The 12,968-nt window shown below is 48.2% G+C and overlaps 1 protein-coding gene across 3 annotated transcripts; it reads left to right on the forward strand.

Annotated features, from left to right (window-relative positions):
* The first annotated feature begins 172 nt into the window (after positions 1 to 172).
* Positions 173 to 8,816, forward strand: Gal3st3 (galactose-3-O-sulfotransferase 3). 3 transcript variants are annotated; one of them, XM_023710678.1, is made up of 3 exons: positions 173 to 345; positions 3,566 to 3,868; positions 7,102 to 8,816. In XM_023710678.1, the coding sequence occupies exons 2-3, from the start codon at positions 3,744 to 3,746 to the stop codon at positions 8,276 to 8,278; spliced, it is 1,302 nt and encodes a 433-aa protein (XP_023566446.1). In that variant the 5' UTR covers positions 173 to 345; positions 3,566 to 3,743; the 3' UTR covers positions 8,279 to 8,816. The 3 variants fall into 3 exon arrangements, with proteins under 3 accessions (XP_023566446.1, XP_004627265.1, XP_023566447.1); XM_004627208.2 differs by having other exon boundaries at positions 3,569 to 3,868; XM_023710679.1 differs by lacking the exon at positions 3,566 to 3,868.
* The last annotated feature ends 4,152 nt before the right edge of the window (positions 8,817 to 12,968 follow it).

Raw genomic sequence — 12,968 nt, forward strand, 5'->3', positions numbered from 1 at the left:
AAAGATTCAACCCCGTGTTCACAGACAACCCATTCCCCACGGGACCCACCTCCGGTACGAAGGCATACTCCTCTCCCCTTCCGCTGACCCCCCGGGACCCCCCCCCCCGCCCCCGCCCCGCCTCCAGTGTGAGATGGGGGGCGGGCAGCGGGCAGAGCCGAGAGCAGCCGAGTGAGCGGACGCCGAGGCCACCTGATCCCATCCAAGCGCAGCCAGGCAATCGACCCAGCGCTCTGTGCTCAAGGCCCCAGTGCCCTCGGACCCCTGGGGATTTCGGAACTAGAGGCTAAAGGGAGCGGGAAGCTACCCCTCAACCGGGTTGGAGGCCGAGCCCACGCGTGCGGTGTGAGTACTGCAGTAGCCACTCTGGGGCTGGACACGGGGTGGACTGCTCAGGGATGAGAACAAGGAGGAGGTGGGAAGGGAGAATGCTGTGGGGGCCTAGTTCCTGGAGACCATGAGGAAGGGGCTCTCTGCTACCTCCAAGGAGCAGGACAGGACCAGTAGGAGGGTGATTCTGGCCTATCTCCTGTGGTGATCAGACACCGGTGCGGGTGCTGGGATCCCTGGAAGAGGCTGGAGTGAAACTGAGGGAATGGGGAATAAAGAAGGGGGTTAGTGATGGAGAAAGGGAATTCAGAGGCAGCGGCAGAGTGGGGGTGGGTGACAGGGAAAGGAGGCATTGGGACCTGGTGCGGACTGGGGGTAGGGAGGAAAAGAGGAAGGTGGAAAGATACTCGATCTCCTAGGTCATTAATGTGCTCCCCCACACACAAACCCTTGCTGCTTTTTTTTCCCCTGGGGCCCCAGGGGTCACTCTCTTTCCTCCATGGTCTGTACCATCCTCCAGGTCAGGATCGAGTTTTCAGGTCAGCCCCAGTGGTTCATGCGAGGGTGCCCCCTCCTTTTAGTGCACTGGTTTCAGCCATGGAGTTCAGAGGGAACAGAGGAGAAGGGGCTCACTGGGTTGGGGTGGAGGACATCCAGGCCAGTTTACAAAGCTCTTGCCATTTATATCATTTCTTCTTTGGTTCCCTGGAGAAAAGAAAGCAATTTACAAAACTGGGCAGCAGCCTTAAGTAGATTGTTCTGACTAAAATTAGCTCTGATATTTGGGTGAAGCTGGCACCCTGACCTGCCTGGGATACCAGAGGGAACCTCTCTCTGTGGGGAAGACACTGGGAGTAGTCTGATGTCTCTTGAAGGCAGAAACCCGGACCACTGCTTTAAAGCCTGGCCAAATATCATTGCCACCCACTGGTATCAGCCTCAAGACCACAGGGAAACACAGCCCAGATGGACCCTCCTGTCTCTCCTGCCCTAAGATCATCTCAAAAGGGGCACCTTGCAATGACCTGGCTGAGGTAGGCAGGCATCATCCAGTGACCCAGCAAAACCCTCTTTCTGTACCCGGAATGTTTTGTCTGGCGGAGTGCCCAACCAGAGGAGCCAGGTCTCCTGCTTTCACATACCTGGAGGTCTGTCATGGAGAAAAATGTGCTGTGCACTCTGGGAAGACAGCAGGAGCTACACAGCACAGAAGAGAATGGAGAGGATATAGCCACCAGGGTGACCCCACTATCCCAAGAAGAATCCTGTAACTGTGGAGGCTGATCAATAATGGGCCAAGCTATATCTGGAGGTAATGAGCAGTCTTCATAGGAAGAGGCCAAACAGACCCTGAGTTTGCAGAGAATTCCTACACTGATACTCATCCCCTGGCAGGTATCAAATAGGGTTGGAGGCAACATCATATGCCCCATCACCCTGTCTCTATGGACAAGGAAAGGCCTGATGCAGTTGTAGTGACCTCCTCAGCTGGCCCCAACTTTTCTGAGAAATGGGGTGGCTTCAACAAATTTAACAAAGGTGACAATAAATTTGCTCCTCAGTTTGCCCCCTGAACAACTCCCACTTGGTCCCCAAATCCTCTAGACAGGATACATGACAAAGAGAAGTTAATCGTGGGAGAGCCAAGAGCTCTAACTTCCTCTTGCGGGCCACTCAATCCAGGATAAACCAACCTTTCTGTGCCCCATCAATCCCTGAAAAGACAGGGCCACAAGGCTGACTCTGCTGTGCCCTTGCTTGTTCTCTGTGGCTGGCTCTTCAGCCCCTTGGCTCCAGGAAGATTAGTCTGTCTGAAGGCTGGCAGAAGAAACCAGGTGATAGGGCCTGGAGAGAGGGGGAAGCACAAGTAGGGCATCTTTTTACCTAAACAGGTTTAAATGTAATCCAGGATTAACAGGGAGAGGGGGGTAAAGAGGGATTGGAAGCCAAGAGTGAGTGATGGTCAGAGAGTTTTCACATTACCTCACCTCTCCTGAGACCCAGATGTCCTAGTTCCACACACACGTCTATAAGGTTCCAGGCCCTCTCCCCTTTGGAAAGGAGGTGTATGTGTAAGGGCTAAAGCTGAACCTAAAGCTGGACACATGACCCTGGGGCAAGACAGAGTCCAAATCTAACCTAGGGATAGTCATGGTTGATGAAGATGACTTTCTACCCAAGCTGTCAAGGATTTGTGGGGTTTTATGTTTTGTTTTTTGTCTTTTTTGAGGCAGGGTTTCACAGTGCAGTTAAGGCTGGCCTTGAATGTACTTTGTAGCCCACATTGTTCTCAAACTTGCAGCAATCCTCCTATCTCAGCTTTCTGAGTACTGGGATTACATGTGTGCACCACCATACCTAGCCCATAGGCTGTCTTTGAGCCAAGGCATCCATGTAGAAAAAAAAAAGACAGTCTAGAAACCAGACCCTTCTCCTACCTCATTTGTGACTCACCTGAGATGAAGGCTCCTTTACCTCCTAGATTTATGGGTCCTAGGCCCTCTAGGCAGGAGGCCAGTCAGGAGTGCTCAGCACTGAGATCTATGCAGAACTGCTATGATCCAGACAGGGATGGAGAAATCAGTCTTCTATAAAAACAGCATATATCCAAGGGCATGAACTTTGAAGCCAGAAAAGGTAGCTATAGGGTGTAGTACTACTGTAACCAGTTGTGTGCCCAGACAAGTGACATCACCTCTCAGAGCCTCATTTTTCTCATCTATAAAGTGAGAATACTACCTCTATTAGCATGGTAGAGAGGATTAAATGAGTTAATTATATAATAGCATGGAATATGCAGTAAGCCTACAGAACTGATCTGAGACTCAAGGAAGTGAAAGTATGGCCCATGTTTCTGAGGCACTCAGTCTTTGGGGAATCAGAGCCACTCCTTGGCTGAAATAACTTGGCAAGAAATCTGAAAGGAGCAGAAACTTTTGAGCTGAGACTTCTGTACTCTAAGCCATATGCAGGTGCCAGGGCCAGCCTGCTATGGAAACAGATACAAATGGCCATAAGACAAAGACTAGTTGAGGACAGGCAGAAAGGCAGAGATAGGGCTCAAGGGACAGAGTGGCTGCAGTCTGAAGGGCTGGCCACACCCCAGGCCCTGTAATTCCACCCAAGACTAGACTATCTGGAACAGTTAAAAGATAGGGCCTTGGTAACAGGAGGTATGAATCTGATCTGCTCTGGCCTCTCTGCTCACCCCACTCACTGGAGTTCTCCTTTGCAGCAGACCTGCTAGGACCTGGAGCCCATCTCTGCCTTCCGCAAACTCGTCTGCCTGCTTCTCCTGCCAGGCTTCTCAGGAACCCTGGCCCTGCTACCAGAGCCCCAGGAGCCCCCATGAGTTCTGGTGAAGGGAGTCCTGGATAGCAAGGCCCTGGGTGGACCGGGGTGGGTGCTCCACCATGCCACCCATTTTCCAACGCCTGCAGCAGGCCACCAAGATGATGAGCCGCAGGAAAATCCTGCTGTTGGTGCTGGGGTGCAGCACTATAAGCCTCCTCATCCACCAGGGGGCACAGCTCAGCTGGTAAGTGGTCAGGGCCACGGGGAGGGGCAGGGCTCCAAGAGGGGAAATGTGTTTGCCCAAAGCCACCTTGGGTTAGCAACAGAACTGGCTGGTCCCCTTCTCATTCTTCCACCTGCAGGAAGAGTTCTACTGAGTTGTTCCTTCCCTCTATCCTGGAAGTACTTTCCATACATATCTTTGAACAATACAGATACTGATCTTCACTGAAAAGACTGAGTGACTTGTTCTAAGTCCAAGAGTTACCTGGGATTCAAATCTAGCTTGAACCCTTTTCACAGCATTGTGGCTGAGTGCCTCCCCAGTGCACTGCAAACTTCTCATTACTTCATTTGTATTGTACAATGTCTACTTCTCCAAGCCTTGGTTTCTTCATCTATAAAATAAGAATGATATGTGCAACTTGTTACCCTGATATAGGGTACCACATGAACCTGTTTACTCCTAACTCTGTGAACCCAACAAGTCACTGCACTTCTTAGGGAATCAGATTCTCCATTTTCTACATGATCTTCCCTGGAGAATGGTGTTATTATTTGTTGGTTTGGGTTTTATTTTATTTTTTGCTTTGTTTTTGCAGGGGCGGGTGTGTCTTACTGTGTAGTCTTTAAAAAAATTTATTTATTTTTGTATTTTGGAGGAAGGGTCTACAGGGTGTTCAGGGTCTCACTACTAGATTGGATCTCATAATGATTCTCCTGTTTATAGCCTCCCAAGTTCTGGGATTACAGGCACGCGCTGCCACACCCAGTCTCAATTGGTGTCTCAGTGCACCCCAGAGGGGGAGCTGGCACAGCAGGCCCAGGGATTGAACCTCTGGCCCCTGTGCCTGTTTTTTGTTTTTTTCTTTTTTTCTTGGCGGAACCGGGGACTGAACTCAGGCCCTTGCACTTGCCAGGGAAGCACTTATTCCACTGAGCCATCTCTCCAGCCCCCCCTCAACCCCCACCCCCATACCTGTTTGTTTGTTGTTGTTGGTTTTTTTTTGCGGAACCGGGGATTGAACTCAGATCCTTGCGATTGCCAGTCAAGCGCTTATTCTACTGAGCCATTTCCCCGGCCCCCCCGTACCTGTTTGCATGCACTTTAATCAGCTGAACTATTTGGCTGGCCCTTACTGTGTAGTTTGAACTCACCATGTAGCCCAGGCTGGGTTTGTAATCATGACAATTTTCCTGCCTCTTGAGTATTAGGATTACAGGCCTGTACTACCACCACTCCAACTGCTGGGGAATGATGTGAATGAGCCCAATGTCCTTTGACAAATGATTTGCTGGTTTTATAAGTGTTTATGTAGACATTCTCAGCCTATACCACCCACAAAGAGAAAAATCTCAGGGCCAGCCAAATAGTTCAGTGGATTAAAGCGCCTGCCAGCAGGTTCAGGGGCTGGGGGTTCAATCCCTAGGCCTGCCATGCTGGCCCCACCCCGGCACATGCTGAGATGGCAAAACCTGTAATCATAGCTCTTGGGAGGCTGTAAACAGGCAGATCACTACAAGTCCAATCTAGTAGTGAGACCCTGAACACCCTTGTACATCCTTCCCTAAAATACAAAAAAGGGCCGGGAAGATGGCTCAGTAGAATAAGTGCTTCCCTGGCAAGCGCAAGGGCCCTGGTTCTGAAAAAAAGAAAAAGAAAAGAAAAAAAAAAAAAACCTAAAATACAAAAAGAAAAAAAAGAGAGAGAGAGAGAAAATCTCAATTGTGGCTAGGGTGATAGCTCAGTGGAATAAGTGCTTGCCTGGCAAGCACAAGGTCCTGAGTTCAATCCCTGGTACCACACACACACACACACACAGAAAATCTCAATTGTGTTCTCAAAGCTGCTCAGTGTTTATATGATGCTTAGGATGAAAGAGGAAAAAACAGAAAAGTCAAAGCCTGCAAAATCCTTACAAGTCACCAGTAATCCCAAATACTTGTTTCAGGAGGAGGTAGATTATCTGTTTGTATACTATAGTATTTCTTGAGTTTTGAACAGTGCCTGACACATGGTAGAACTCAAAAAAAGTCTTTGTTGAATAAATGAATAAGGCTGTACCTTAAAAGAAATTTCACAAATGGTGTTTTGCCATAAAGCTTAGTATAGCCACCTAAAAAGTAAGGAACTAGTTAATGTGAAAAACTCAGAAAAAGCATGAGGATTTGATTATTTTTCTTTGTTCTCCACTGGTCTTAGTGTGTGAAGGCGGTTGTTGGGGACAAATCTAGGGTACACCACTCAAGTTACAGCCCCAGTCCTTTTTTTGTTTGCTTGTTTTCGAGACAGGGTCTTAACTATGTAGTACAGAGTGGCCTCGAAGTTGCAGCAATCCTTCTGCCACATCCTCCTGAGTGCTGGGCCTACAGGCATGTGCCGTCACACCAAGCCCCAGTCCTCTTTATTTTGTGAGGTCTCATTAAGTTGCCTAAGCTGGCCTCAAACCTGCAAATCCTCCTACTTCAGCCTCCTGAGTATCTAGAATATAACAGTAAATCACCACTATTATTTCTTTTTTTTTTTTTTTAAGATGGAAGATGAAGGTTTTTATTTATTTTTTCCATAATTTTATTGACCACTATTATTTCTGATCTTTAGTTTCCACATTTGTAGAGTGGGAATTGTCAAGGACCTCCAAGGACCTTGGTCCTTCTCTATTTCTGCGTAAATTAAAACGTTAGCAGCTGAAAGCAAGTATTTATTTTCTTTCAGTTTCTGTGGGTCAGGAATCCAGTAGTTTGCTAACTAGCTCTGGTTCAAGGTCTTGCATAGGCTTGAAACAAGGTGTTTGCCACACTGCAGTCTAAGACTTGATTAGGTTTCTCTTCCAAGCTTGCTTATGGTCTAGTAGTCTCAGTTCTTTCATCAGGTTAATAGATCCTGCCCTAGTTGGGGCTGTTCCCATGTGGTAACTCTTATAGAAGTGCCAACCATATGCTTCTCCCAACATGAATTACCCTGGGAAGAGTAGAAAAATAAAAGACAGAAGCCTTTTTCTGATATAATCTCAGAGATTACATCCATCATTTCTGTTCTGTTCTATTTAACAGGTATATCATTAAGTCCAGCCATACCCAAGAGGAAGGGAATACATAAGAATTTAGATATCAGGAGGCTAGTGGTGATTAAAGGGCTCATTCCTCTACTGTTCCATGGCTAGGCTGATCTAGAACACATCTGCCATCCTGGGGGAGGGAAAAGGGTCAAGCCACACCCTCTCATATGCTCCTCTGGCACACCTCTGCATCCTGCAGGTACCCCAAACTGTTCCCTCTGAGCTGCCCTCCTCTGCGGGAGTCACCACCGCGCCCCAAGCACATGACAGTGGCCTTCCTTAAGACGCACAAGACAGCAGGCACAACGGTGCAGAATATCCTGTTCCGCTTTGCAGAGCGCCACAACCTGACAGTGGCCCTGCCACACCCAAGCTGTGAGCACCAGTTCTGCTACCCACGCAACTTCTCAGCACACTTCGTGCATCCGGCCACGCGGCCGCCACAAGTCTTAGCCAGCCACCTGCGCTTCGACCGTTCAGAGCTCGAGCGCCTCATGCCACCAGGCACCATTTACGTCACCATCCTGCGCGAGCCAGCAGCCATGTTTGAGTCACTCTTTAGCTATTACAACCAGTACTGCCCAGCCTTCCGGCGCGTGCCTAATGCGTCACTGGAAGCCTTTCTACACGCCCCTGAGGCCTACTACCGTGCGGGTGAGCATTTCGCCATGTTTGCACACAATACCCTGGCCTATGACCTCGGTGGCGACAACGAGCGCAGCCCACGCGATGACGCTGCCTACCTGGCGGGCCTCATCCGCCAGGTGGAGGAGGTCTTCTCACTGGTCATGATTGCCGAGTACTTCGACGAATCGCTAGTACTGCTACGGCGCCTGCTGGCCTGGGACCTGGACGATGTACTGTACGCCAAACTCAACGCGCGTGCTGCTAGCTCGCGCTTGGCTGCCATCCCCGCGGCGTTGGCGCGGGCGGCCCGCACCTGGAACGCGCTCGACGCCGGCCTCTACGATCACTTTAACGCCACCTTCTGGCGCCGCGTGGCGCGCGCCGGCCGCGCGTGCGTGGAGCGCGAGGCGCAGGAGCTGCGGGATGCTCGCCAGCGCCTGTTGCGCCGCTGCTTCGGCGACAAGCCGGTGCTGAGGCCCGCCGCGCAGATACGCACCAAACAGCTTCAGCCATGGCAACCCAGCCGCAAGGTGGACATCATGGGCTATGACCTGCCAGGCGGCGCTGGTGGCGCTGGCCCTGCCACTGAGGCCTGCATCAAGCTGGCCATGCCTGAGGTGCAGTATTCAAACTACCTGCTGCGCAAGCAGAAGCGTCGTGTCAGTGCACGGGCCCGGCCTGAACCTGTCCTGGACAACCCACCCCCAAGACCCATCAGGTCACTGCCCCGAGGCCCCCAGGGACCCTGAGCACCACCTGCCTGCCGAATCCCGGCACCTGTCTTGACCTCCCAGGAGGAGGCTCCTTCTAGGTCCTTGCCCCATCTGGTCCCTTTCTTTCCCAGGGCCTTGAGCCCTACGCCGAAACTGGGGATGTATCTCTCCATCTGAGCCCTCCTCTCCAGACTGGGCCGAGTGCCACCTTCAGGGGTGATGCTGATATGCCTGAGGCCTGGGCCACCCTCTCATTCCCAGATGGTTGGTGACTTTAACAAAGGGCCTTCCAAGACTGACCACCCTGCTGTTTTCTGGGGGCTGAGCCCTCCAGCCCACCCCACAGTCTTTTCAAGTAGATAAATATAAGAGCCAGAGAAAGGTACCCTGGGAGAACCCTGGGAAAAGGCGGTGCTTCCTGACAGAGTTGTGGAGCTCTCACTCTTTCCAGGGTTGTAGAATCCCATACTGTCTGTCTTCCAGGTTCTACCCTATCCACAGACTAAGCTGCTCCCAGACTCCTAGAACCAAGAGTTCTTGGGTTGGGCTTTTTGTTTGGTTTTCCTATTTTTAATAAAACATCTTTAAAATGTACAGTTGTATGTTAGTCATTGAAACCCAGATTCCTCCCCCACTTGAGAATGATACAGATTTACAGCTGTTGCTATGAAGATGGAGACAGACCATGCCACCTCAACCCCATTCATTTTCCAAATAATTCCTTCCATTCAATTGAGCAACATTTGAACGTCATTGCTGTAATTTGGTGATGCTAATAAGTCACGAAGGGCTTTCTCATCAGGACCCTGAGAAAGGTAAGAGTTGTGGAAACGGAGGATGTACTGCCTACAGCACATAGCACTGCCATGGGCAGTACAAAGGCTGAATGGCGGATGATTTTTGGGTAAGGAACTGTTTCACTCCAATTTTACTTCTTCCTGTGAGTCCCTGAGCTTACCACTGGCCTATCTTACCCACAAGGAACGTTTTTACTCAGCTCTGACGTGGTAACTGATCCCTTCCCCTAGTTTACTTTAGCACAGCAAGAAATCTAGCAATTTGAAATGAAACCTCTTTTTTTTAAATTTTATACCTTTTTTTAGTTTAAAATTTTTATTTTATTTTTTTTCCATAATTTTATTGAGAAAACTGAATTGCTTTTTTTTGTTGCAGAACCAGGGATTGAACTCAGGCCTTTGCGCTTGACAGGGGAGTGCTTATTCCACTGAGCCATCTCCCCGGCCCCAATAAAGGCAGACCTGAGACTCAGACCTACAACCTCTTGCTGTAGAGGCTAATGTGTAAACTGCTACGCTATCTCTCCAGCTTCTGTTACATTCAGAACTACCTTGATGTATCTGGACAAGAATAAAAATAATAGCTTATGTGGTCTACCATGTGCCAACTACTGTTAAAGGGGTTTGCATGATGAGAGAGAAATCAGGGCACTGCAACTTGTAGAGGTTAAGTGATGGCAAGGTCACACAACTAGAAAGTAGTCATGGGTATTTGCACCCAAACGGTGTGGCTTCCAATTCTATGTTCATAAATGCCATGCATAGTTCCATTCAAATAAAGGTTACATGTCACAGGATAAGAAGGCTCCCTGGCCCTTTTCTCAAAAGGATATTAAATGAAGAACCCAAATGCTGTCAGCTCCTATCCTATTTCAGAGACAATAATTGACCTATTTGGGCAATGAAGATTGCAATCATTTGTTGGTAAATTGCATAACATACTATCTTAATCTTTTTTTTTTTTTTTTTTTTTTTTTTTGCTATAACAGAATACCTGCTTTATAAAGGAAGGTTTATTTTGGCAGGGTTGTGGAGGCTGGGAGATGGCACCAGCATCTGGTGCTTGGCTTCTGGTGAGGGCCTCATGATTGAGAGGCCAACTGGTGCAGCCTGTAGAGGAACAGATAAAACAGGAAGGTGGCCTTGCTTTATCACAACATACTTGTGAGACCCAGTTCTGTCTCCAAGAACACATACCCATGACAAAGGCATCAACTCCTCAACAATGTAGTCACCTGTGAAAGGCCCCACCTCTCAACACTGTTATCTTGAGGACCAAATTTCAACATGTATTTGGAAGAGACAAGCCACATTTAAACCATAGCACACTCACTGGACTCAAAAGGGGCTGTTTGTATAGCACCCCACTTTTTACTACTGGAAGTCTTGGAAAAGGCAATAATTCAAGTTGTGTAAAGCCATAATTTGGTTTCTGACATTTCACAACAGTAGAAAATTGTACTAGACTAAAGATCTATCCTCTGGCTTCAAGGATTACAAACTGTCTGCTACTGTAACTCTCATCCCTTCCTCTTGTGCTAGCCTCTGGCTATACCTCTGTCGGCAACAACCTTTACCTACCCTGTCTCTGACACACCTTTATGATTTTCCTTGTTAGGCCTCTCCTACCCTGCCTGGCACTTAGGCAGGTCAGTCCTCCTGCACATTGCTGTAGTTCAGCAGAGAGTACAGCTCTAGACTCAGAAACATCTGTATTTAGGAACTAACAGAATCATCACACAGTAAGGAAGAGGTTCTGCCTGACTGACCTGGGGCTCAGAGCAAACCCTGAGGTCAGCAGGAGCTATAGGATTTCCTGCCACAAACATCTCCAGCCATTACCCACAACCCAAGAGAGACAACCCCATCCTCTGGGATCACAGTGTCCTGCAACAAGTCTTCTACCAACACTTGATGATGCTTTCTCTGTGCCTCACCTACATAATTCTAGAGCTTTAGCAGTGGTGAAATGTAGCTTCTGCATCAAGGAGCTCTCCCTAAGGGCTGGAATGGAGAAGCAGCCACTGAATAGCAATAACTCAAAACACAGTAATTAACCATCAGTGGTCTGGAGTCCAAACACTGGGCACAACATCTATATTTGAATTTGGCCTTTGAGCCTCACTTTCCTCCTCTGTGAAATAAAGTTTCCCGCATGAGGCTTTGGGAGCAGTATTTGAGATAAGACACCTATGAGCTCACCTGTTGCCACCTGCCACATCTACACTGTGCCTTGCAGTGCAGAGGCTGCAGACAGAAGCTCTCATATCATGGTAAGTCCCCTTGCCTGTATGTTGATAGACTTAATTGGAGATACCAGTCCCCCACATATATCAAGATGTTTGAGGGCCTGGTGAGATGGCTCAGTGGTCTAAAGCACCTACTTAGAACAAGCTCAGCAAAGCACAGGGACCGCGGTTCAATCCCCCAGCACCACATGCCAGCCAGCCCCGCCCCCTGGTGGGCTGAGCTGGCCACACACACACACACAGAAAAATAAATAAATAAACAAATAATTTAAAAAAAAAAAAGAAGTATATAATTCTTAAAAAAAAAAAAAAAAAAAAAAAAAATTTAAAAAAAAAAAAAAGGAAAAAAATTTAAAAAAAAAAAAAAAAAAAAAAAAAGATGTTTGAGTTGGTTGAGCCTAATGATAGGTGAAGCCATGGATCCAGAGACCAGATCTATGACATATTCCAAAACTTCAACAGCAATGCCCATGTGGTTTTGCAATCAGCCATAGCTTTCAATGTGCTGGAGATAATTGAAGTGTTCATGGAGGAATCCATTTGGATTCTTGTCAAGAAGGAAGAGTTGACCCTGCAGAGTCCCACCACTTCTACATCAGTGGGAAATGAGAGGTGAAGGAGCTGGATATTGTGTAAGTTGTAAGAAATCCTGGCCATCTTCCAGACAATGTTCTTCATCAACACTGGTAGAAGGGTGGACTGGATCTCTAAGATGCATGCCCAAGATCCCACTGTCTCTGCCATGCCTGGAGATAAAGCCAAAATGAAAGAGTTGTGACAGAGTTCTGCTCTGCCCTGATTGCCACTGTCCAGAGGCACCAATGCACAGTAGATTTCTTTAGTCATCAATCATGACTTTCTCACCAGCAAAGAATACTGCATCCACAGGATCAGCCATGGTGGACAATTTGGCCATAAGAGTATTGTAGGCAGGAGGGTTATGGAGCTATTGAGAACTTATACAATGCCTCCATTGAGGAGATGCCTCTCTGTTGCTAACCTCACTGACAAGAACTGTCCTGCTACCTAGTATATCCAGGGTTCAGTACTGGGGGCTGAGGAGAGGCAGGAAAGGAAAAAGAACCCAGAGATAATATCTTGTCATTTATCCTTTTAAAAATTATATGAGTAGATGTCACATTTTAAGGCCAAAAAAAAAAAAAAAAAAGGAACTGTAAACATTTTAGACATCTTTTACTTTGACATAAGCTCTTGCCTAAAATGCCACGTCTTTTCCTAAAAAATACTAATCCAATTTCCCTCATCTAGTCACCAACTAATCCAGAGGTGCCCCCACCCCAGGAATTTCCAGTTCTGCAAATACTCCAAAGGGCTGTCCCTCAACCTCATTGGCCTGACCAAAAGTAAAGGGAAGCTGAGGAGACAGCTGAGTGGTAGAACACCTGGCTGCCCTGCGCAAAGCCCTGGGCTCAATCTGGGAACTGCCAGAGAGAGAGAGTGAGTGACAGACAAGCAGGCAGGCAGGCAGGCAGACAGAAAGCAGACAGGTAGATAGGCACACACACACACACGCACACGCACACGCACACGCACACGCACACGCACAGAATCAAAGACGGAAAGGAGAAAGAGAGGAAGGGAAGAAAAGAAAAAGAGAGGAGGAGGGAGTGTAGAAGGGAGAGAGAGAAAAGAATAGGGACAGAGGTGGAGGAGTAGGGA

This window comes from Octodon degus, unplaced genomic scaffold (genome assembly GCF_000260255.1).
Source record: "Octodon degus isolate 3935 unplaced genomic scaffold, OctDeg1.0 scaffold00018, whole genome shotgun sequence".
In the NCBI taxonomy this organism is placed as follows: Eukaryota; Metazoa; Chordata; class Mammalia; order Rodentia; family Octodontidae; genus Octodon; species Octodon degus.

What these genes read in the sequence shown, in the direction of transcription:
- Gal3st3 (XM_023710678.1), top strand. Translation starts at nt 3,744, where the DNA reads ATGCCACCCATTTTCCAACGCCTGCAGCAGGCCACCAAGATGATGAGC. An exon ending in CAGGGGGCACAGCTCAGCTG is followed by an intron (nt 3,869 to 7,101) that starts GTAAGTGGTCAG and finishes TGCATCCTGCAG; the next exon opens with GTACCCCAAACTGTTCCCTC.